The 24,667-nt window shown below is 39.4% G+C and overlaps 1 protein-coding gene across 2 annotated transcripts in view; it reads left to right on the top strand.

The window, feature by feature from the left end:
* Nucleotides 1-24,667, top strand: part of ADGRA1 (adhesion G protein-coupled receptor A1) — a 466,576-nt gene that overhangs the window by 226,474 nt on the left and 215,435 nt on the right. For both annotated transcript variants that reach the window (XM_026651172.2, XM_026651174.2), the window contains exon 7: nucleotides 7,821-8,034. In XM_026651172.2, the coding sequence (XP_026506957.1) occupies nucleotides 7,821-8,034 (214 nt within the window). The remainder of the gene's footprint in view (nucleotides 1-7,820; nucleotides 8,035-24,667) is intronic.

The following is a 24,667-nucleotide window of genomic DNA, read 5'->3' on the forward strand; positions in this document are numbered from 1 at the left end:
AACTCCTAGGAGATTTTTTTATACCATCAGGATTTCATTTATTTTCACAAAACTTTTTACATTACATGTACTTGGTGAAGCATATTAAATCCTTACAAATAAATATTTGGCAACATACAGTACATTTTGTGATGTCTTACCATTCCTATGTATTGTTTGCTCACTTACTTGCTAATTCACCAAATTCAATAATCCCAGTCATTAGTGTGAAGTAGTAAGTGTAAGGGATATTGTATAGGATTGCAAGGCTCATCTAATGAGTCATCCTGATGCGAGGTGCTAGAATCCTCCAGCAAAACACAAGGTAATCACTATTGAGTCATAATGCAATGTGCATCTTGTTTACTGTATCCGGGGAACAAGAGGGGGCTGGTGGCAATCTCTTACAGACAGAGGGAAACAAGGCCTGGGACAGAGGAAGAGGGCAAGTCATTTAGCCTCTCTGTGTCTCATTTTCCCATCTGTTAACTGCAGATAATAGTTACCTTATCTACCTTACAGGGGCATTGTGAGAATAAATACATTACAGGTTGTGTTGGGTTTAGATACTGTGGTGACATCTTAGACACAGCCAGCTTCTTCCTCTCCTATGGGGGGGCCCCCAATCTCTGCATACTCATAACACCAATCTGTAACCATCCCCTCAGTGATAAGAGATGGCAGAATGAGGATGTGGCTCAGGTTGTGTCATTGGATTTCTGCAGGTGATGCAGGGATCCTGGTAGACTGAGGCCCTACACTGCTGTATAGACCATATGGGTCTAAGATAGGGTGACCAGATGTCCCGATTTTATAGGGACAGTCCCAATATTTGGGGCTTTGTTTTATATAGGTACCTATTACTCCCCCACCCCCATCCCAATTTTTCACACTTGCTGTCTGGTCATCCTAGTCTAAGATCATCACTAAGGTCAGCCAGGGAGAAGTTTGCATATCGTCCAGTCACGTGTACATTTCCTTTAGTACTAAAGGAACAAGAACCAAGCTGCTGACATAAATTGCTCTCACTGGCTAATGGACTGGACCTGTCATCATGCTCTATCAAACATTGGTCCTTTAAATATTCCCTAGTGTTAGAGGCTGGCCATATCTGTTTCAGTCAGGGGAGGGCTCACTCCAGTAGCAGAGTGTCTTGCTGCTTTCTTGATCAAAGTTAATAGGCTTTCCACAGTGTCACCGTCCAAGTGCCAGTTGCACGTTTATAAGGCATATGAGCTGGGCTGAGCAAGAATCTCTTCACTGCAAAGAGCAGTTACAGAATACCTAATATGCTATTCCACAGCTGCCAAAGAATGGCTAAATATTCTCACTTCCTCCGAATATGGAAAACCCAGGAACTCATCAGATTTTGTGTATAGCACACACTTGGACACAGGCTACTTTCTACTAAGTAGGAGTAAGCTTTGGTTGTGTTTATGCACACTGACTAGTGAAATTGGAATTTGAATAGTATTCTTGAAATAAATAGAATTACTTGCAGAGTAAGGTACTACTCAACCTGATGAAGTGTGGCAGGATCTGGTCTTTGAGCTGTGAGACTGAATTCTGTTTTGTACTCATAGAGAGAGTAGATAAAATATGTTAAACACAAGCTAAAGTGATTTTAGCCGTTGGACTGCTACCCCTTGCTATTTATCCATGTGGTCACCAATGATACTGCCAAGAATGACCTTGAGCAGATCACTGCAGACTATGTGGCTCTGGGAAGGAGGATAACAGAGTTTGCAAATGGTGTTCTTGTACATCCACCTTGTTGAAGGAAAAGGCCCTGGCAGGGACTGTTGAATTGTGAAAGGAAATGCGTGGTTATGCAGGTGGTGTTGGCAAGAGGGCTTTGGCTTCTTCGACAACAAGCTGATGTTCCAAGAAAGGGGATTGCTGTACTGAGATGGACTCCATATATCAAATACTCAGAGGAGCATCTTTGGATGTTGTCTGGCTAACCTGATAAGGAGAGGTTTAAACTAGGTCCTATATGGGGGTTGTGACAAAAATCCAGCCAAAGCGCATCTAGGCTAAACTAACAAAGACAAGAGGAGGGGGCTAATTTCTGGAGAAGGGTGTATTTTAAGGGATATTTTAACTTCCCTCATTTCTGTTGGAAGACTATGGCAGCAAAACATAATACGTCCTGAAAATTCCTAGAATATGTAGGGGACAGCTTTCTGATTCAGAAAGTTTAGGAAACAACTAGGGCATTGTTTTGGATCTGGTTTTGACCAACAGGGATGAATTAGTTGCAAACTTGAAAGTGGTCTTGGGAGGTGGAATTTGGGAGGAAGTGATCATGATCTAATAGAATTCAAGATCCTATGGAAAGTAGGACATGAGAACAGCAAAACAAGAACACTAGACTTCAGAAAGGCAGAGTTTAACTGACTCAGAGAAATAGTAGGAAAGGTCCCATGCAAAGACCAATTAGGAATAAAATGTGTTGAAGGGGGTTGGCAGTTTTTAAAAGATGTAATACTAGAGGCTCAACATCAAGCTATTCCAATGCAGAGGAAAGATAAGAAGAGCCACAGGAGGCCAATGTGGCTGCAAAAGGAGCTTTTTTAGCTATCTAAAAATCAAAAGGGATACCTACAGGAAATGGAAGAAGGGGCATGTCATCAAGGAAGTGTACACGGTAATAGTGCAAGTGTGTAGGGACAAAATCAGGAAAGCTAAGGCAAACAATGAGTTACAGCTGGCAAAAAATGTTAGAGACAACAGGAAGGGGTTCTTCAAATATGTCAGACAAAGAAATGGATCATGGATGGTGTGAATTTGTTGGTCAATAGAGAAGGTGAGCTGGTAACAGAAGATGATAGGAAGGCAGAGCTGCTGAGTGCCTATTTTGTTTCAGTCTTCTCACAAAAAATGACATGTGATTGGACAACTAGCGAAATTATCATAGACAATAAAGGGAAAGGGATGCAGATCGGGATAAGTAAAGAACACAGATATCTTCTGACGAATTTGAATGAATTCAAATCAGCAGGTCTGGATGCTATTCACCCAAGGGTACTGAAGGAATTAGCTGAAGAAATCTTTGAGTCACTGGCAATAATATTTACAAACTCATGGATGATAGGAGAGGTCCTGGAAGACTGTAGAAGGGCTAACCTACTGCCCATCTTTAGAGAGGGGCAAAAAGGAGGAGCCGGGGAACTATAGACCAGTCAGCCTGACTTTGTTACCTGTGAAGCTACTAGAGCAATGTATAAAACATTCAATTTGTGAATACCTGGAGGATGAAGGGGTAATCTTCAGCAGCCAGCATGGCTGCTACTAAGAACAAATCATACCAAATCAGCTTGATTTTCTTCTTTAACAGTGTAACTGGTTTGGTAGATGGGGGAATGAGGTGGACATAATATATGTGGACTTCAGCAAGGCTTTTGACACAGTCCCATTGGACATTCTGATAAGTAAGCTGGAGAAATGCAGGTTTGACAGAGCTACCAATGAATGGATATATAATTGGTTAAACAACTGCAAACAAAGAGTAGCTATTAATGGAATGATGTTGGATTGGAGGGAGGTCTCAAGTGGGGTTCCACAGGGAGCTGTTCTGTGTCTGGTGGTGTTTAACATCTTTATTAATGACCTGGATGTAGGTATAGAGAACATACTGATCAAGTTTGCAGATGAGATAAAGCTAGGGTGGGGTTGCCAGTACTGTGGAGAATAGAGCTAAAATTCAGAGGGATCTTGATAAGTTAGAGAACTGGGCTATAGACAACAAAATGAAATTCAACAAAGACAAATTTAAGGTGCTACACTTAAGGAAGAAAAACCAAATGCACAAATGCAGAACGGGAGGAAACTGGTTTGGCAGCAGCACTGCTGAGAAGGATCTGGGAGTTGTGGTGGATCACAGCCTCAACATGAGTCAGCAATGCGATGCTATTCCAAAAAAAGCAAATGCAATTTTAGGTTGCATTAACAGAGGCATAGCATGCAAGTCACAGGAGATGATAGTACCACACTATTTTGTGCTGGTTAGGCCTCAGCTGGAGAACTGTGTCCAATTTTGGTCACTAATATATAGAAAGGATGTAGAGAAACTGGAAAGGATCCAGAGGTGAGAGACAAAGATGATCAAAGGGATGGAATGAAAGCCATATGAGCAAAGGCTAAAGGAACTGGGAATGTTTAGTTTGGAAAAGAGGAGATTAAATGGGGACATGATAGCAGTCTTCAAATACTTGAAAGGCTGCCATAAAAAAAGATAGAGTAAAGTTGTTCTCTTTTGCCACAGAAGCCAGCACAAGAGGTAATGGGTTCAAACTACGTCATAGCAGATTTAGGTTAAATCTCATGAAAAAATTCTTAACTGTATGAACAGTAGGACAATGGAACTGACTGACTCAGGAGGTTGTGAAAGCCTATTCACTGGAGGTTTTCAAAAGGAGGCTGGATAGCCCTCCGTCTTGGATGGTTTAGACACTCAAATCCTGCATCTTGGCAAGGGGGTAGACTAGATGACCATTGTGGTCCCTTTTAACCCTATGATTCTATTCTATATTATTGGCCTCTCATCTCCTTTGCATGTGCCTGGCTGTGAAATGAACATTTTATTTACTGTAGTATTTTCCAATAATCATATAATAGTCTTGCCTCAGCCTATTTAAAGATATTTGAGCTGCCAAAACTGAAAATATGTGGGTAGTTTATAGGCATACATTTTATTTAAGTTCTTTTAATATTGGGGTTGATGGAAGCTAGAATTTTATACACTTTGTTCAATTTGCAATATATTATTCAGACTAAAACAGTTGGGCGCATTTAAAGATTTAGCAAATCTATTAGTTTAATCAGGTGAATAACTACTCCACAGCGACCCACTGATTGTGGGGCTTTTAGTGGGCAGCAGGCTTGCAGTTTGAACAACCAATATTCTGAAGCATTCCATAGGTAGTTTTATCATTGCCCAAAATATATTTAAAGATGTGCTACAGCAAATGAACATGGTTTCATTTTGGCAGTCCTTGTAATATTTTTAAAGAACAATTTAAATGCACTGAAACCTTGTTTTTAGGTTGTTAGATGTCCTGTTTGTACTGTAAAAGACACAAATGTCAAAAGTACTGGATACAGGTTGGTGAATCATCTCTGCGATGTGGTTTATTTCTCATAGTAAATGAGGTTTGCTGACTGTGACATTTTGGGGACTACTCAGATCAACAAGGGGTTGTGTCACTACCTGCCCTGTAACCCTGAGAGCCTTTGTTTATTTATTATGGTTCGGATTCCTGACACCAGTAGTAGCCATCCCACAAGCATACTTGTCACACCCTGGTGCTTAGCAGCCCAGTTACTCTTTGCAGGGTAACTCCAACAGCCCTTCGAGTCCCTAGTCTGCGCAAATATTTCTTCTGTGAGTTCTTAACTACCAGACTTCAGGCCGTTCCCCTTTGGTTCATCACCCCAGAAGGGGTGAAAACCTGACCCCAGTTATCAGCTTCCTTTGGCATACACACTGCACACAGTTTGCACACCAGCAACCTGCTTGGGATAAAAATAAACAAAAAGTTTATATAATAGGAAAAAAATCACACATTGAATGGTGAGATCGTAAGGGAAAGCAAACATAAAAGTTGCACAGAAAATAAAGATAGAGACAACCTCAGGCTTTACACTTTCTTAGGTAAAATGTCTTTTCTAATAAGAGTTACCTATTGCCTTAAAACTATTTCCCAGCATATCCCCTAGTTGTAGGAGGGATCCACTGTTCATGAGCATCCTCCTTTCTCGAGACTGTCCCCCAAATTCTGGAAAAAAGCTTAAATCCCAAATCTGTTTTTTAAAAGGCTTTTTTCCTTCTCTTCTCCCCTCCCCGCTCCCCGAGTCCACCGTGACTCACGGTTAATCAGAATGGGGAAATTCCCTCCTGATTTGATGTTCAGGAGTCAAGATATTCTTTTCAATTTTGAGTTGTCTAAATGTCTTTCCATGAACTCTAGTGGGCCACTATTGTCCTTTCCAGGACCGGGCAACAGATAATTACTTGAAGCCTGTTGCATGTAAACAACTGCCTTGGCAGGTGCCCCTCTCTCCTTAGCTGCTCACCATCCTGCTGTGAGGTGTAGTTGAATTTGTGCCAGAGATTAGGAGCACAATTTTCTATATACAAAAATACATACATTCATAACCAGTCTTGACCATCAAGTTCAGAACATTACAGGCTTTCATAAAGGACCTTAATTAATATGTTTTTATTGTACAACACCACAATATACAATCAGTTGGTTTAACTGATCATTTTGGGGGTTAAAACCTTCTGTTCCACCCTTAGGATGTCTGGACCATAATTGCCCCACTGACTAAGGTTCGCTAGAATAGTTTTATTGGCTTTTCCATTAATCACTCAAACGTACAATCTACAGTATTCATGGTAAAAAATATCATTGCGTAGGAGGACATAATTTACTGGGCAAAAGAGGAATTTTATTTTAGTCTGGGTAAATTTCCATCTGGTAGTCTCCAAGATGGTAAACTTTTTTTCAAGCATTTAAGGAGGAGAATTTCAGATTACCAGATGATTTTGAATGCATCCTTTTAACTCAAATGTGTGGCAACATTTTTCAGAAAATGGAACTGAATCCAAAAACCAGCATTCTCAGTTGTCAAATACAACTTAATTCCTTTCTTTGCTCTTCCTCCTTCTCAGTGGTTGTGGCAACCGTTGTATGTCTTTAACAAAAATTAAAGTTTTGTTAATTTTTTTCAATGCAGCTTTGCAAGAGTAATAATTTACATATTTAAAAATAAACTCTCATTTGTCCTGTTTTGCTTTAATAATCAGCAATAACAACTTTTTATACTGTGCGTGGGTGGCTATAACAATCTGTGGCTTTAGCCATTGTGGTTGCCAGCTGATCGCATAGGTGAACTGTGAAGAAAACAAATTTACCTTTTGCTCCAAGTTATGGTTAACCTAAAGGAGAGTTTACATTGGAAGTGAGTTGTCTTAGGGAGCATGTCTTTTAAAGTTAGCGCCAGCAGACATAGACAATCATCAGCTGACAAACAGTTCAGCAGGTCTGATTATAGATGGTCCTTGATAGACAACATCTTTAAGTCTAAGATGTGACCTTAAACATACCTGCACTCTGTGTGTTTCGCTAGTTTGTAGAGAAAATATATTCTCCACACACAAAAAAATGATTATTCATGCTAGGAACTAAGTAGTGGGGCAAATCATGATGAAGCTGAAGTTCAGTTCCTTGGAAGCTGCTATCCCTAGCTGTGGGTTTGAGAAGCAGCTTCAGCCCCTCCACATCCACCTTAATTGTGAGGAACACCGCATCTATGTAAGCAGATCCAATAGCTCCTTCCCCAACTCACCCTCATCAGTTCCCTCTGTCTCAGCATATTTTGGGATGGTGCAGAGCCCATCTTCACAATGCACATGAGGCACAAAAGTCACCTTGGGCATCCATTGTGCCATTGCTTCCTGGTAAAAGAAATGCAGAGGCAATGAATTAATTAACTTCAGAGAATTCCAATCAATGAAATTGGTCAAATGAAATTCTGTGCATGATGGGTACAGTATTATACATGGTGTGTAGCCAGTATTGTATTTTTATTGCTTTATGCAAGAAAACCAGTAATATATGGAGAGTGATATTTTATTGCATATTTTGTCCTGTGAATGAAAAATGTTTGATCTTATCTGAAAGCGTTAAATGATAGAACACTTGATTTCTTCTATAATGCATGCTGACACTTGTAGAAATAATAGCTATTAACAAAATCCAAGCACTTTTTAAAAAGCACACTATGGACTGTTTGCCATTCCTTAAATAACAGGAAAATATTTTTTTCTACAGCTGGACCTTTGGAACTGCCTCTTTTTGAACTGATACCATCACAAAGGCAGGTGGTTTTTCATGGAGATCGCTTGCCATTTCAGTGCACTGCAACATATGTTGACAATACTACCCAAGTACACTGGTACCATGATGGTCATCTTATTGAAACTGATGAAGAGAGTGGCATATTTGTGGAGGACAGCATAATACACGACTGCTGTTTAATTACACGGTAATGTATACACATTTTAGTGATATACAGTACTGCAGGCAGTGCCAACAAATGCAAAATAAGTAACAAGCCTAACAGGAATGTGCGGAAAGAATAGTTTGATTTGGTGAAATGGAGTGTTCCATATGCATGGTGATGAACCTTAAGAGAGAGAGGCATGGAATCTCCATATCTATACGTGGATGCATATTCTAACCCTCATTTTTCTAGTCTACATGCTACCATATTCAGATTAGAACTTGAAGAATCACTGAGAAAATGTTGGTGTCTCTGACTTGCTCTGGAATTGGGAGCTAGAGAAAACTCCAAGGTAGTGATTGGTGGCTCTGACACATAGGGTGATGTAAGGAATGGGAAAAAAATTAAATAAGTTTTAATAACTCAGTAGCCTAGGAGAACTTTAACTCTTAGCCAAACCACTTTTTGCTGAGACAACTCAAAACAGCAAAGTGGGATCCAGCTATAAAGCACTATAAATAGAAGAGATTGGATTAATTTATTTAGGATCCAGCGCATTATATACTATTATGATGGTTGTCTTACAGTTACTTTAGTTAGATAATCTTGTCTTTTGCATCTGATTAGTACCAGTCTTTACAGGTCTCTACAATCTTAGATATGACCATCCTCCGATATCCTCAGATGTTTTAGATGTGAAAAAATGTTGAAAGCATAGAGTAGCATACAATTGAAATAAAAGATTGATTGCATAAAAAACATTTTAAAAATAGCAACTAATAAAAAGATTGTCTGATAGTGAACCTACCATGTTGGCTTGTGCCTCTGTTTTGTCTTTTAGTTTTTCCCTCCCTTTATTTTTATTCATATATTTATTTTTGGTTCCCATCATGATGGCAAAAACTAGCTCTGAAAACAGCTAAACTCTTGCAAATATCCTTTCAGCAGATCCCTGGCCAGTTTCCCTATGTGATCAGGAAGAATCAATCCTTCAAGGCTATTTGTATTCTTTACCACCTCCTTTCTCTGTCTAAAAAACACAGTGAAAGTAACCATACTAATTTCTTTTTGTAACATCATTAATTTATTTCCACCTCAACCACTTTCTATTAATATAATTTACCCAAAATGCTTCTTGAACTGTTAAACTAAGGTTATGGAAGGGTTGTTTTGTATATAATAAATTGCTTCCAAACCATTTGGCGCTTTCCTGCTTTAGTGATTTTTGCTGGGTCTCCTTATTGGCGATTTGACCCCATTTGGTTTTTGATAGATGGAGAGGTGTGGAAGTGATCTATTCTTTCATCTATTAACTTATAATAGCAATGTCAAGGGGTGTAATGGATAATGAACAAGAATATTATACCAATTAATATGGTAATGCCAAGTGTATGAGCTGGCATAGTGCTGCTAAATCACTTTAATTTAAGCATGTGTTCCTTATTTCCATGATATCAGTATTAAGAGACATGCTGTTAATTACCATCATTACACTCTTCAACCAAATTACATCTTATACTATATGAGCAATAGGAAGGAAGAGGGTCATATTACACTGAAGTATTAAATTGTCTGATCATATTAGGGTCTGCAAAATTGCTACTGCTTCCTCTTTAAAAAGTTAGTTTATGGAGCAATCAAACTGAATTTATTTATGATTGCTAGCTTTTTGTCCAATGATAAAATACAAATCTATGCCTATAGTAATATTTTAATAAAGATTACTGAGCTTCTGTCTACCATTTAAAGGGTACTCTTAAACAGATACTTGAAATTACCATGTTATAATAGTGTATGGAATATTGATGGATTGGAAACATTTTATGCTATTTGCTGATGGACTGTAGACTAGAAAGTTTCTTTTTTTAAACTGGTACAATGCTAAAGGCATATGATATACATTATCAAAATGACTCTGCTATGGTATTTTCAGAATATTTAAAAATTGGACGCTTAAAACAAATTATTTTAATTACTGACTTTATTTTCTCTGTTGGTTATATATTTCACCTTTTTTATCCATTACAGCCCCTATCCTGTAATACTTCAGTTTGTTCTATGTCAGGGCCCCAATCCTGCTGGAATAGTGCTGCCATTGAACTCATGGCTCTGTGTGGGTGCTGGGGCCCACCAAAACGGAGCTCATTGTAGCATCAGGGCTCACCGTTGCTTATGAGTGCAGTGCTGTTGAAACTGGTCTCTCTTGTTCTTCTGTTATTTTATTATTACACTGCTCTACAGCCAAAATGCTTCTGAAATAAATGTAGTCAAACTTTACTAATTCTGGGTCACTGAGAACGAAAATGATGCTTAAAATTGTTGATTGGCTCTAGTTTTCAAGATATGCTATTGGGTCAGTATATACGACCCTTGACTTGGGAATGGCGGAGGATAAGTGAGTTATAAAGGGAAGGGATCTCAATTTAAACCAGAAATGACTAAAATACATCTTTGACTGGATCTATGAATAAATCTATGACTGGGTTTGGACAGTACTTGCTTTTTAGGCAAAACAATGAATGATGCAATCTGAAGCTGGTATTGCGTCATACATGATATGAATTGCATCATGTTATTCCTAGAAGTCATGGATAATGCAATCATAACGAAGCTTACATCACTCTGCTGAACAAATTGCCCTAGATCAGCTCTAGAAATCATACAGTGTCATGCTCTCTTATTTGTCAATGTTTGATTTTGCAAAAGGACACATTTCTGTTTAGCCAAAGTGAGCAGAGATGCCTCGTACTTGTGTGAACAGTGCAGATAACTTCTGCTATGTTTGTGGTGAAGTGACTTTTGCATCACAAAAGCGCAGTATAACCACTATGGTTAAGAAAGCCTATCACCTTTATTTTGGCTGCAAAATTGGAGCTCAGGACAAGAGGTGGGCCCCACACATATGCTGCAACACTTGTGCAACAAATCTTCGCCAGTGGTTGAACAGGAAAAGGAAATCTATGCCTTTTGCAGTGCCAATGATTTGGAGAGAGCCAACAGATCATACCAGCAATTGTTACTTCTGCATGGTGCCTCCAGTTGGGAAAGGTGTGTCAAAGAAGAAAAAGTGGACTGTGCATTATCCAAACGTTCCATCAGCTATACGCCCAGTACCCCACGGAGAAGGACTGCCGGTTCCTGATGCACCAGAATCATTCTCACTTGAGTCAGACGAGGAAGAGAAAGAGGATGAAACTTCTGGTCCTGAACCATCAATGTCACAAGACCCACATTTTCTCCCATCCTCCTCCTCTGAACCACACCTGATAACACAAGGTGAACTGAATGACCTTGTCAGGGATTTGGAACTACCCAAGAGTAAGGCAGAGCTGTTGGGCTCCAGACTACAGCAGTGGAATCTCCTGGCAGGTGATATTAGGGTTTCCATGTTCCGTGACCGTCAAAAGGATCTTGTCCCATTCTTCTTCATGGAAGGTGATCTTGTAGCCTGCAACAACATCGATGGCAGCTCTCAACATCGTTCACAATCCAGATGAGTGGAGACTGTTCATTGATTCATCGAAGACGAGTCTTAAAGCTGTTTTACTGCATAATGGCAATGTTTTACCATCAATTCCAGTTGGTCATGCAGTCCATATGAAGGAAACCTATGACAACATGAAACAACTTTTGAGGTGCATAAACTATGACCGACATCAGTGGCAGCTTTGTGGCGATTTGAAGGTTGTTGCTCTCTTGCTTGGTCTGCAGACTGGATACACAAAGTACTGCTGTTTTCTCTGCGAATGGGATAGTCGTGCAAGAGATTCCCACTACATCAAGAAAGATTGGCCACTCCGACAGTCATTGGAGCCTGGGAGGAAAAGTGTTCAGCATCCACCACTTGCTGAATCAAGGAAGATTTTGTTACCACCCTTACGCATCAAGCTGGGTCTGATGAAGAACTTTGTCAAGGCCATTGACAAAACACAAGCAGCTTTCAAGTACCTCCGTGGAAAATTTCCAAGGTTAAGTGAAGCTAAGATAAAGGAAGGTGTCTTTGTTGGTCCTCAGATTCGTGAATTTCTTCGAGATGATGCATTTGACCATGCACTGCGTGGCAAGGAAAAGACGGCATGGAAAGCCTTCCAGTTAGTGGCAATAAATTTTCTCGGAAACAACAAGGCAGACAACTACAGGTTGTTGGTGGAAAACCTCCTCAAGGCATACAAAAGCCTTGGTTGCAACATGTCACTAAAGATACATTTTTTGCACTCTCATCTAGATTTTTTTCCACCGAACTGCGGAGCAGTGAGCGACGAGCATGGCGAGCGATTTCACCAGGACATTGCAACAATGGAGAAACGCTATCAGGGCAAATGGAGCCCATCAACGCTTGCGGACTATTGCTGGACAGTGACAAGAGGGAAACGGTGGGGGCAAAAGACCTCTCTGGCTTCAAGATTAGGCTAGATAAGTTTATGGAGGGAATGGTTTGATGGGATAACGTGATTTTAGTCAATTAGGCAATAACGTGCCATCGCTGGTAAAATGAGGGTCTGGCTGGAGAATCTTGCCTGTATGCTCGGGGTTCTACTGATCGCCATATTTGGGGTCGGGAAGGAATTTTCCTCCAGGGTAAATTGGCAGAGGCCCTGGAGGTTTTTCGCCTTCCTCCGCAGCATAGGGCAGGGGTCGCAAGCTGGAGGATTCTCTGCGACTTGAAGTCTTTGAATCACGATCTGGAGACTTCAACAGCTGAGTTAAGGGAAAGTGGGTGGGTCAGCTTTTGTGGCCTGCATCATGCGGGAGGTCAGACATAATGGTCCCTTCCGACCTTAAAGTCTATGAGTCTACCGGTATGAGTCCATTGAATGAATACAAGAGACAAGCCAAGAAGCGCCGAGTAGACACTGAATAGGACTAAACTATGTACAGAATAGTTTTTTGCCTTTTGTTTCATAATAAATTTTATTTATATAACCCTTTTGCTGATTTTTAAAGTGTTACATAAACAGGACAGGTGGAATATTATCATGTAAAGCAACCATAAACACATGAAAAGACCTAGGTTTACAATTTATGATTAAAACTCTACTATCTACACAATATACATAGACATAAAATGTAAAAACTTAAATATCTTAGAAACAGTAGCCAATCAGTTGTTTTAATTGTCATATTTGAATTCAGCACATCAAAATACATAATAAATAGCACATTTTATCTCTGAAGCAGACGACTTCTCAAAAATTGTAGACCAGTGTTATTAAACAAAACTATTTTTCAAATAATTAATGTTTAAAAAAAATCACAGACACAAACACAAAGATGTTTGGACTCTGCAAACAGATATTAAAAATACATTAGTAAAATTTTGGTCCTAAAATCACTTGACAGCGTTTTCTAAGTTTTATGTCATTTTCATGCACACTGTATAGAATGGTTTTATTTATATTTGCTGCAGTTATTATTACTGTGTATTACTGTAGTGCTTAGGGTCCCCAGTCATAAACTACCACTTTTGATAGGCATTGTACAACTCTAAACAAAAAGTCCCTCCCCTGAGGAACTCACATAGTATCAGTACATAAATAAAACTACTCCTTCCAGCAGTTCTTAGAGTACTACATACTGCCCTCCTGTGCGTGCAGCTCCCATTGAAATCCATTCCATTCCTGTGATTGCACTGAGGGCAGAATTTGACCCATAATGCTTAGCAGCTTATGGTTCTACTTCTAAGGCTGACTTTGAACAAAGAGGTGATGCTCCAAAAGCAATTGTTTAAACAGTTGTAGATTATTATTTTATTTGGTAGCTCCAGATTTTCAGATATTTGTAGACATGGATTTGTAACACAAATATCTTACTAAATCTTTCCATTTTATTAATTGGCAACATGGAAGGATAGAATATCCAAATACATATTTATGTCTCCTATGGTAAAGCAGAATAAAATAAACACTATTTTTGTGTGTTAATTATAGATATTTGAAACCATATTCTGTCTTGTGATATTTTTCTTGGCAAAGGGCATTTCCTGATGGGATATTCAAAAGGGTGTTTTCAATTCTGCTGCTAGCTCACATTTACCATTTCTTACCAACAATAATAGTATTTGATTTTGCTCATGTTGAACTTTCTGTCATTATTCCTGTATGTGTGTGTGTGTGTGTGTGTGTGCGTGTGTATATAGCTATAGATATAGATATGTGTCATATCCATACATAAAAATGTAACTGTAAAACTGTAATACGGAACTAATTTCCTATCATCAGTGAACTGATGTAAGAGAAATTGACTTGTGTTTGTACCGTGGCAGTGCTAGTTTCTTAGGGCTAGACCATTAGATTGGGGCCTACCTCATGGTAAGAGGCAGCACAATAACACGCGATCTCTGGAGCAGCCCACAAGGGAGACTGACTCACTTGAGCACCATCCTCCTCCTGATCTCCTCACTTTTCTGGGGAGGGTGTCACAATATTTGCTCACTGATACACTGGCGTAACTAAAACTTACAGGTGTGTGTGGAGTCTAGGCTCCAACTACTCCCTTCAATACTTCCCACCCACCTTTGGGGTGAGGGTGGGAAATGTAGTCTGCTTCCCATTTTCACAGGAAGCTATAATACAGTGCATTAGCACAAGGGAGTAAGGGAGATGACTAATACTCCCTGTATTCCCTGCTGCTTGCATGCAAGGTGGGCCACAATCTGGCCCTTAGTTTGTAGAGAAAATAAATCCAGTGGTTTGTTATAGTAGCCACCCTTTTACTGATGACTTAGCTATTGGGGGTTTTTAGGACTTTTTTAAAAATTGGGATTTTAAATGAAACTGAGGAGACAATTTTAAGTAAAGGTGTAAAATAAAGAGCAGGATTGATATATAGACAGTGAAGACATTAGCACTCTGATTTATAGTGTTGTCTCATTTTTGTCCCATTCTATTTGCTGTCCTTTGAGATTACACACATGGATAGAGGAGGTTTTGGAATTAAGTGGTAAACTTAACATTAACAAGTCACTGGGACCAGATGGCATTCACCCAAGAGTTCTGAAAGAACTCAAATGTGAAATTGCGGAACGATTAACTATGGTTTGTAACCTGTCCTTTAAATCGGCTTCTGTACCCAATGACTGGAAGATAGCTAATGTAACGCCAATATTTAAAAAGGGCTCTAGAGATGATCCCAGCAATTACAGACCGGTAAATCTAACATCAGTACCAGGAAAATTAGTTGAAACAATCGTAAAGAATAAAATTGTCAGACACCTAGAAGAACATAAATTGTTGGGCAAAAGTCAACATGGTTTCTGTAAAGGGAAATCGTGTCTTACTAATCTATTAGAGTTCTTCGAAGGGCTCAACAAACAGGTGGACAAGGGGGATCCAGTGGACATAGTGTACTTAGATTTCCAGAAAGCCTTTGACAAGGTCCCTCACCAAAGGCTCTTACGTAAATTAAGTTGTCATGGGTTAAAAGGGAAGGTCCTTTCATGGATTGAGAACTGGTTAAAAGACAGGGAACAAAGGGTAGGAATAAATGGTAAATTCTCAGAATGGAGAGGGGTAACTAGTGGTGTTCCCCAAGGGTCTGTCCTAGGACCAATCCTATTCAACTTATTCATAAATGATCTGGAAAAAGGGGTAAAAAGTGAGGTGGCAAAGCTTGCAGATGATACTAAACTGCTCAAGATAGTTAGGACCAAAGCAGACTGTAAAGAACTTCAAAGAGATCTCACAAAACTAAGTGATTGGGCAACAAAATGGCAAATGAAATTTAATGTGGATGAATATAAAGTAATGCACATTGGGAAAAATAACCCCAACTATACATACAATATGATGGGGGCTAATTTAGCTACAACAAATCAGGAAAAAGATCTTGGAGTCATCGTGGATAGTTCTCTGAAGACGTCCACGCAGTGTGCAGAGGCAGTCAAAAAAGCAAACAGGATGTTAGGAATCATTTAAAAAGGGGATAGAGAATATATTATTGCCCTTATATAAATCGATGGTACGCCCACATCTGGAATACTGCGTACAGATGTGATCTCCTCATCTCAAAAAAGATATACTGGCACTAGAAAAGGTTCAGAGAATGGCAACTAAAATGATTAGAGGTTTGGAACGGGTCCTATATGAGGAGAGATTAAAGAGGCTAGGACTTTTCAGCTTGGAAAAGAGGAGACTAAGGGGGGATATGATAGAGGTATATAAAATCATGAGTAATGTGGAGAAAGTAGATAAGGAAAAGTTATTTACTTATTCCCATAATACAAGAATTAGGGGCCACCAAATGAAATTAATGGGAAGCAGGTTTAAAACAAATAAAAGGAAGTTCTTCTTCACACAGCACACAGTCAACTTGTGGAACTCCTTCCCTGAGGAGGTTGTGAAGGCTAGGACTATAACAGGGTTTAAAAGAGAACTGGATAAATTCATGGAGGTTAAGTCCATTAATGGCTATTAGCCAGGATGGGTAAGGAATGTTGTCCCTAGCCTCTGTTTGTCAGAGGGTGGAGATGAATGGCAGGAGAGAGATCACTTGATCATTACCTGTTAGGTTCACTCCCTCTGGGGCACCTGGCATTAGCCACTGTCGGTAAACAGGATACTGGGCTAGAAGGACCTTTGGTCTGACCCAGTACGGCTGTTCTTATGTTCTTAGGACTCCAATCCTGCAAACCCTTAGGCACACAAGTAAAATTGAGGGCTATTTGCACATATAAAGTGATTTACATGTGTAAATTTTTCAGGATTATAGTTTATGAAATGGCTTGGTAACACTTAGGTGTTAGGTTTGATAACAGTTTATGATAAATTATAAGAATTCTAGGAGACTACACATTATTCTACACATTACCAGCACTTTTCTAAAACTGTTCTTTTTGTTTTGTTTTCCATTGGCTGGGCAGATAATGTTATTTTTTACAAAAAAAATTCTCTTCCAGCTTAGGACAGTTTTATTTCCAGGTAAAAGCTGCCTTTCTGCTAACAGAAGAGTTATGTACAGCAAACAACAACTATCTCCTCACACTTGAACCCATTTTTGTACTTTATTGTTCTGAGGGGTTGCCAGTATGCAGGTACTGCAATTATATATTAGCATTTATCATTTTTTAGATTTTCTGTTCAAAGAGAAAATATTGTAGTTGTCAAGAATCCATCAGCTCCTCAGTAATGAGAGATTTTTTTTTCCAGATAATTGCATTATTTACCCAACAGACTCTAATGACTACTTTAGAGATTCTTTGTTCTATCCTGTAAATACTTATTTAGACACTGTTTAGAAGCACTTATTTCATTGAGGCTTTAATAGTTGCTGTGGGGCTATTATGGTTTGTGAGGCTCTTTTTGAAAACAGTGAATTGTGCAGTAGGTTAAGAACCCATGAAAGTAGATGTTAATGGGAAAATTAGCATGCCCTTAACTGAAGCCGAGATAGTAGGTGCTATTAGAAGACATATTGTTCACATCATCTAAGTATTTGATCATCATGCTATGTAGATCCAAATGCCACCTGGAATTTATGCTGATATGTCCCAACCATGAACCATTGCAAATGATAGTTTTCCTTTTAAAATGTGTCCAAAGTATAGAGCTATGAGCTGCCATAGATGTACATTGAGAGAATTTAGAATACATTACCAAAAGGAAATATGCCTAGGAATCTGAGCTCTTCATGCACGTAGCAGTTCCTCATGCTTTCTCAGCAGAGTCCTCTGCATATGTTGTGATGAGCTGTCTTGGACTGTGTGTTAATGATTAAGGAAACAGGAAACACCTGTTTGAGACAATGAAGAACAAAATCACCACTGATCCTTCAAGAGATGCAAGGGTAGGAGAAAAAAGGGAGTGAAATAAAATTCCGCAAAGTGCTAAGAGCATATTCCTTAAAGCTCCTGTTCCTGGAGGAAAGTGATTAGATGTAAATCTCAGCTTTGATTTATTTTTTTAAAGTAAATTTATAATCCTCATGGTTGCGGAGGGAAGTTCAAAAATAGGACCCACAAAGACTCAAAAACCAGAAGGCAAATAAAATGCTCAACACTTTTTACAAAATACATCATGATCTCAAAACCAATCTCATGGGTTTTTTTTAGTATCTGACTCATTATTTATAAATTGTCGGGATTGACAATACTGCAGTTGGCAAAGGAATTTCATAGGGTGAGAGGAAGAGTTGCAAAAGCATGCTAACAAAATGAGGATGGGGCAAGGTGTGGCTGTTGAGAGAGAACACACAGTGGGCATCAAGACGTGCCAAGAGGTAGGCTGTCAGTTTCATGGCAATTTTGAGATCCAGAAGAAAGAATGACACATTTGCAGAAATTCTGGTAGAAAGGCAGTGGAGAACTAGTGATTTCCAGATTCTCTTACCAGTTTTTGGCAAAGTGCTAAACATACATTTCCTCTGGAAGAGATGTGAGTGAACTTGTGGTGGTGCTAATATGATAGGAGCATTTTGAGAGTTGTGTTCCAGAGATAAATAGATTGCAAACCAGATGCATAATTAGATGAGGCTGTATGAGTGTAAAGTGATGACAGAGTCTGGGAGACTTAATCTAGGCAAGACAAAAAGACAACAGTTTGTGAGGATAAGAGGAGAGAGACCAAGAAATCTGATTCATCCCATAGATTTTTTTAGAAGGACTTTATGTACTGCTGTCTTCTTGATGGATGAGCAACTAAAGGGCATATTGAGAGGCAAGTGGTAATCAGCAGAAATTGTATAGTGCTGATATTTTATTTGTGCATCAATTGAGCAGCAATCTTGGGTTCTATTTGACGCTTAATTGCTGAACAGCTAGGTAAAGTGACTTAGCAAAGCAAAAAACCATTTAACTTGTAAATCAATGCTCCTCCACCATTTTGAGGTTACCTTAAACTTCAGACTGTGCAACAAAGGATACTGAAAGCACAAAAAGTCCTAATTGCTAATACTTTTAGAAAAAAATCCCATCTCACACAGTATTTTTAGACTGTAAACAATATTGTTAAAAATCAGTGCAGTTTTTTTAGAAGGACACAGATTTAAGGCTTAATTATCTGCAAAGAACAAGAGAGTTTTCACATTAATTAATTGAAAGAGTAATGTTAGGATTTTTCTGAAATAATCTGAATTGATTAAATAAAATCCAGTGACAAGAGAGACAATTTACCGTTTGTAATTTATTAAAGACGTGGGAATCGTTACTGTTAGCTATCTTAGGGCCCACTAATCTCCCTATGAGATGTACTTTGAATCTTGCACAATTGAATCTTCCAGCATGGAATGGTGGAAGGGTCAGCTGCCTCTGTGGCACTGATCTCCCCTTCCCTCACTTCCCCCACCCACAAGCCATCAGCAGCATATCAGGTCTGGATCTGTGTGTGGAGATAGAGTTGGTCTGAACTGGAGGGTGGAGGTAGTGCACACTGTTCCCCACACAAGCCCCACGGGGAATCTGTGGAAAAGATAATAAGCCAAAGCTTTGTTGCTTTGGGGCAGGGTCCTCTTCTGTGCCTGTGCCTGCATCTTTTAAACCAGGGCTCTTGGATATCCGGGAAGTCCCTGACAGTGAAGATCCAGGGCAGCTGCACTCATTAGCAATGGGGAATGGGAGTGCAGGAGCCCCCAAAGCTGAGGGGGACAAGGCCTCTCCAAGGATTGCCCAGACTCCTCCTGTAAGGCTATCCAGTGTCATACATCTTGTGTGACACTTGCTCATTTGGCAGCCCTGCCACACATTCATTCCCAACCATAACTGCCAAGTGTTATGCAGCTTCATGTCCTACCCTCACCACTGCATGTAGCAGAGCACAGAGCAGGATGTTATGTCTGATACTCTGAAGTCTATGATTATAAGCCCATTATTTACAAATATGCAAATAAACTCTGGTATTTTTCATAAACGGTCACAGTTGGAACGGCACAAATCTTGGCCAATATGATCGTGTGTATTCCTCAGATTCTGGGGTCAGGAGCACTACCTATTCCACCTGTAGCTTCTCTTATATTATAAATTCAGCTTCCTTTCTACTTAGAGCTGGTTTTTGCTTTCTTTTTGAGGAACAGGGGTGTCTTATTTTAAACTTGACCACTTCAGCAGTATCCCATTAAAACAATGATTTGGTTTTGGTTGAAGAGTTAACTTTCAATCTTTTAATTCACTCATTTTTGCAGTGTAAAAGCCGGCAGTTTTGATCATTAGCTGTGTATTAACTTAGGGGAGAATAGCACATTGTTTTTATGTCCGTACCAGGAGATAGTGTAAGTCTTGGTGTCCTTGTATATACTATTTTTCACTGTTACCAGGCAAACTGTACCTCTGACCTCTCCTTGTCTCTCCAAGTGCACCTTCTCTAGCTCTCACACCTTGAGCTGTTACCTGGCTCCCAGTGGCATCACACAATTCTCCAACTCTCAGACTGAGACCTGACTTGCAATTCCCCACGTATCAGCCATGATTACCTTAACACATCTGACATAGGCTCGGACCCTACAGTTCTGTTCTCTCTGGAGCAATGACAGTGTTAGTCATTGACCAAACAGCTTCCTTAAGGCAAAGTATAATCTATTTAGAACAAAGACATTTCTTAAAAACAATAAAACAGATTACATGCTGTCACATTTCAGGGCAACTGCACCTGTATTCCCTGTCGGTGGGCCAGCAAGAGCTCCTGCTCTTAGGCTGCTGGCACTCCAGGTGTTATCTGTCTTGGGCGTCTGTCTTCTTCCAGACTTGGGTATTTCCAGGCTGTGCATTTTCCTGCCTACACTGTGAATTCCCCAGCAAGACAGATGGCCTCTGTAGGCCTGCTTGCCTTCTCCTGAGGCTATAAACCGCATAATTGCTCACAATTGTTACCACATAGCTCTTTCTGACAAGCACATTTATTCTTAAGGTGAAAGCATTAGAGAAAATGTGTAAAACAATAAAAGAACCTACATACATGCTAATAAACTTACCAGATATCATCCAACTCCATCAGTGACTCTGACAATTCTTCAAACCCAACCAAGGGGGTGTGGGGTTTTTTTGGTTTGTTTGTTTTTGTGCTTACAGGTTCATAACCATTTTAGCTCAGAGTAAGCACCTCTGTGAATCTCTGAGTCACTTCTTTATACAGTTTGGGAATTTGACCTGTCCTCATATGACAGGTTAGCAGCAGACAAAAGGTTCCCTCCCCCGGGAAAAGCTTCAAAAGGCTGAGTTCTTGCCTAATTGGAAGAATTACATTTTTATTCACTTCCCCCTAAAGATTTCCTGGGAAACCCACTTAACTTTTAAAAGTTCACATTGTTTCAAATAATGGTTTGAAGCTCAGCACTGCCCAGGGTTTCCATTAGTCAGGACTCCTCTCTAGAGACATTACATACAATCCCACAATAACACATAACCATTTGCATTTTTAATACAGTGAATTAATCCAGTAGGGTTTAACTTAATTCAATAAGGTCTGTCCGGGCTATTGTCATATCTGTCACATACATCTATCTTGCCAGGTATTTAACCAGCTGCCACATGGCCTCTCTCTGTCTCTCTATCTGAGCCTGTCAGGCCTCATTGAGAACATCCTGAGCAGCCCTTGGCAACTCACGACCCTGGCAAGAATCAAGACACTTTTTGACTGTTTATAGCCATTTGATCTGGCAACTCCCCACTCTGCCAAAACAAGACGTATAACATGTTGGAGACAGGATCTTTGAAGTCAACAGTTTGCCCCGTTGTCTTTCAAGTGTCTACCTAGATGTTCTTATCTGGGAAGTCATAGTATTGCTTCCCTGTTTGTTATTCCCATAGCCTTCTCTTGCTAAATCAATGCATTTACACAGGCAAGTCTTCTGACCCCAGTAACCCTCACTGACCAGGTTTCATACAGTATTCATAAATTAAATAAAATAAATTAATTAATTAATGGAGATATCCTATCTCCTAGAACTGGAATGGACCTTGAAAGGTCATTGAGTCCAGCCCCCTACCTTCACTAGCAGGACCAAGTACTGATTTTGCCCCAGATCCCTAAGTGGCCCCCTCAATGATTGAACTCACAACCCTGGGTTTAGCAGGCCAATGCTCAAACCACTGAGCTATCCCTCCCCTCTTTTTCATAAATTGTTACATTTCAATATTCATAAGAACAAGTGATTAGATAGCAGCCCCACTTCAGCCACACTGCTGTACAGGCATTTGAACTACAAACATGAGAGAGAAATAATTTCAAATTAAAAAATTAGTTAATGTAGTGAACTGAGCATTGCCTTTTTCTGGCTAGTCCCAAAGGCCTGTAATCAAATAATCAAGAATCATCAAAAAGAGGTTAACACTTCTCATGAATCATCTGGGAAATGTTTTTACTTAAAAAGCTTTTTATGCAATTTTGACTCTGTTGGACTGATTGTCACAATGATATTTTTGTCTGATAACCTCTGCTAGTGCACAAGTCACAAGAACTATGCAAATGGAATAAAACTTTCTCTGGATACAATATTCCAGTCTATAGAATACTACTTCTCTGAGAGCAAATGGAAGCTGTACAACAGGTCTAACTGCATTGTACCAAACGACTGCTGTGGCAGTCGAGTGGGTTCCAAGATAGCTGTTTTTTTTTTTTTTAAGCAATAGAACAAACTATACCCTTCCCCCAAACCTTTCAACTAGCAAACCATTGGCTAATGAATTAATGTACAGTATACTTTAAAAAAACACCAGGCCAGATCCTGCCCTGGTAGTGCAGCTTTATAGCACTCTGCTGGTACAAAACCCAATTGTCAGATGATTTACCCAACCTAGGGGAATCCCTGAGTGGCTGGTAGCTGCTCTTTTGACAAGTTCTGTGTGGGCAAGGCTCTCTTATGTCCCAACTAAATCTGGTTGCTGGGATAAATTAGAGCAGCCTGCCCTCCTGATGACTGCATTGGTACAGATTGGCTCCAGGAGGCTTAAGGCCACTTTTGCATGCAGCCCTTTGAGCACTCCTTAGCTACAGCTGAGTATCTGGGCTCTGAATATATCTGATGGGCTTAAAAAGCTAATCTGTCATGTGTACAGACAGTCAGTATGCAGCAGATTTCCCATTGCGCAGTGAGAAATTGCCACTTGTCTCCAATATTAATATTTCTGTATTTATTATCTTATTTATGAGAAAGTATTTAAATGGACCAGCACACTGAGTCACAGAATCATTGACCCCTACTTTGAAAATAGACCTCACCTTTGCCCAAGTACTTGGTGGCATATGGAGCGTATTATTCTATGGCAATGTTTTAGACCATTGATGTCTCTTCAGTCAGTATCATTCATTTGAATAACAGAAATAAAACTAATGTACAGGATCATTTGTCTCCTGTGTTGAAGGTATATGTCTTATATTTTGGTCAACATATTTTGATTGTAATGCAGCAATAGATCATTTGCTCCATTCAATTAACATCTCTTAAATTTAATCCACAGGGTAGAACGGTCTTCTTAGTACATAAACCAAAGATGAGAAAGTTAGGCACTATTTAAATCACAATGAGACTTAATGTTTAATATATTAAATATTTTGAGTGTCTGGTTTTTCAACACATAGATTGAATTAAATGATTCGTTATGTATTTTATATATTTGATCAGAAGAAATAGAAAATCCAGTGTGTTGAATTTGCTATGACTTTGACAAATTGATTACACCTGGAATATATTTGCTAGACCTCTTCTGTGTTGCATAAAGACCCTGAATAAGTACTTTAATCTTCCCTTTCTCTTGCTGCTGCCTGACACAAATTTTCTTTAAAAATCCATCAGTTCTCTAAAGATATTTATTTCATAGGCAATTCTGACAATTTGTCAGAGAGATCAGGCTAGCAATATAAGTTAGTTTTAAATGCCCAGACTTGCACATTCTCTTTTGCTTTTCCATGCTTTAACCTTTTATCCTCTGTGAAAGACCGCATTCTAAGCAGCAGCAGACTTCAGGGATCATCATTTTTTAAATTCTTTGTTAGTATTAATAATTTATGGAGGCTTGGATTAGATATAGGCTATGCAGGCTTTTTGCCTAAATTGTGGGAAACAATTCTCTGTGTCTGCCTGCCTGAAGAAGAGTGCCACAAAAGTTAAAAAACTGTTCATGTTCCAATAATTTATTTTTGTTTCTCCCCTGTACAGAGATTGGTTCTTCCAGCGTTATACAGGAAATTAGGTCAGATTCTAAAACCTTTCTGAAGGAAAGATTATCAAAATAGGCTGCTGTAGCCTCCCCATGGTTGTTATTTTTTCTGACATGTAAATGACTATCAGAATGTAAGATAAATGTTGCTAAGGTATTACTTGGGGACAAGAAATGAGTAACTCTACATAACATGACCTAGTTCTATCTGCCTAATTAGTTATGCATAGTTATAACGAAGAAAATCTATGCTTCAAATGAAAATCTTTTGCCATAGGTTAACTGATTAAACGGGTATGCTTTCTGCCTGTATTAAGCTTCCTCACTTAGCAATGACCAACACTGCAGGCTGTTGTAGAGTATTATAACGACTTTTCATGGAATAGTTTGTTATATATTGTGGTTAATTTTCCAGCATGTCAATCATTACATTTGAGAGAGGACTCCTATCATGCATAAGTTCTCCCAGCACAAAAAGGAGAATATATGTATATCCTTGTGATGTGGTTTGCAGACCCCTCACTAAGACTAAAGGAGTGATGGAGCAGTACTGGGCCAAGAAGGCCCTTCCCCTCAGCAGCTGCAGAGCATGCTCCA

This window comes from Terrapene carolina, unplaced genomic scaffold (assembly GCF_002925995.2).
Source record: "Terrapene carolina triunguis isolate 2854851 unplaced genomic scaffold, T_m_triunguis-2.0 Scaffold95, whole genome shotgun sequence".
Lineage (NCBI taxonomy): Eukaryota > Metazoa > Chordata > Testudines > Emydidae > Terrapene > Terrapene triunguis.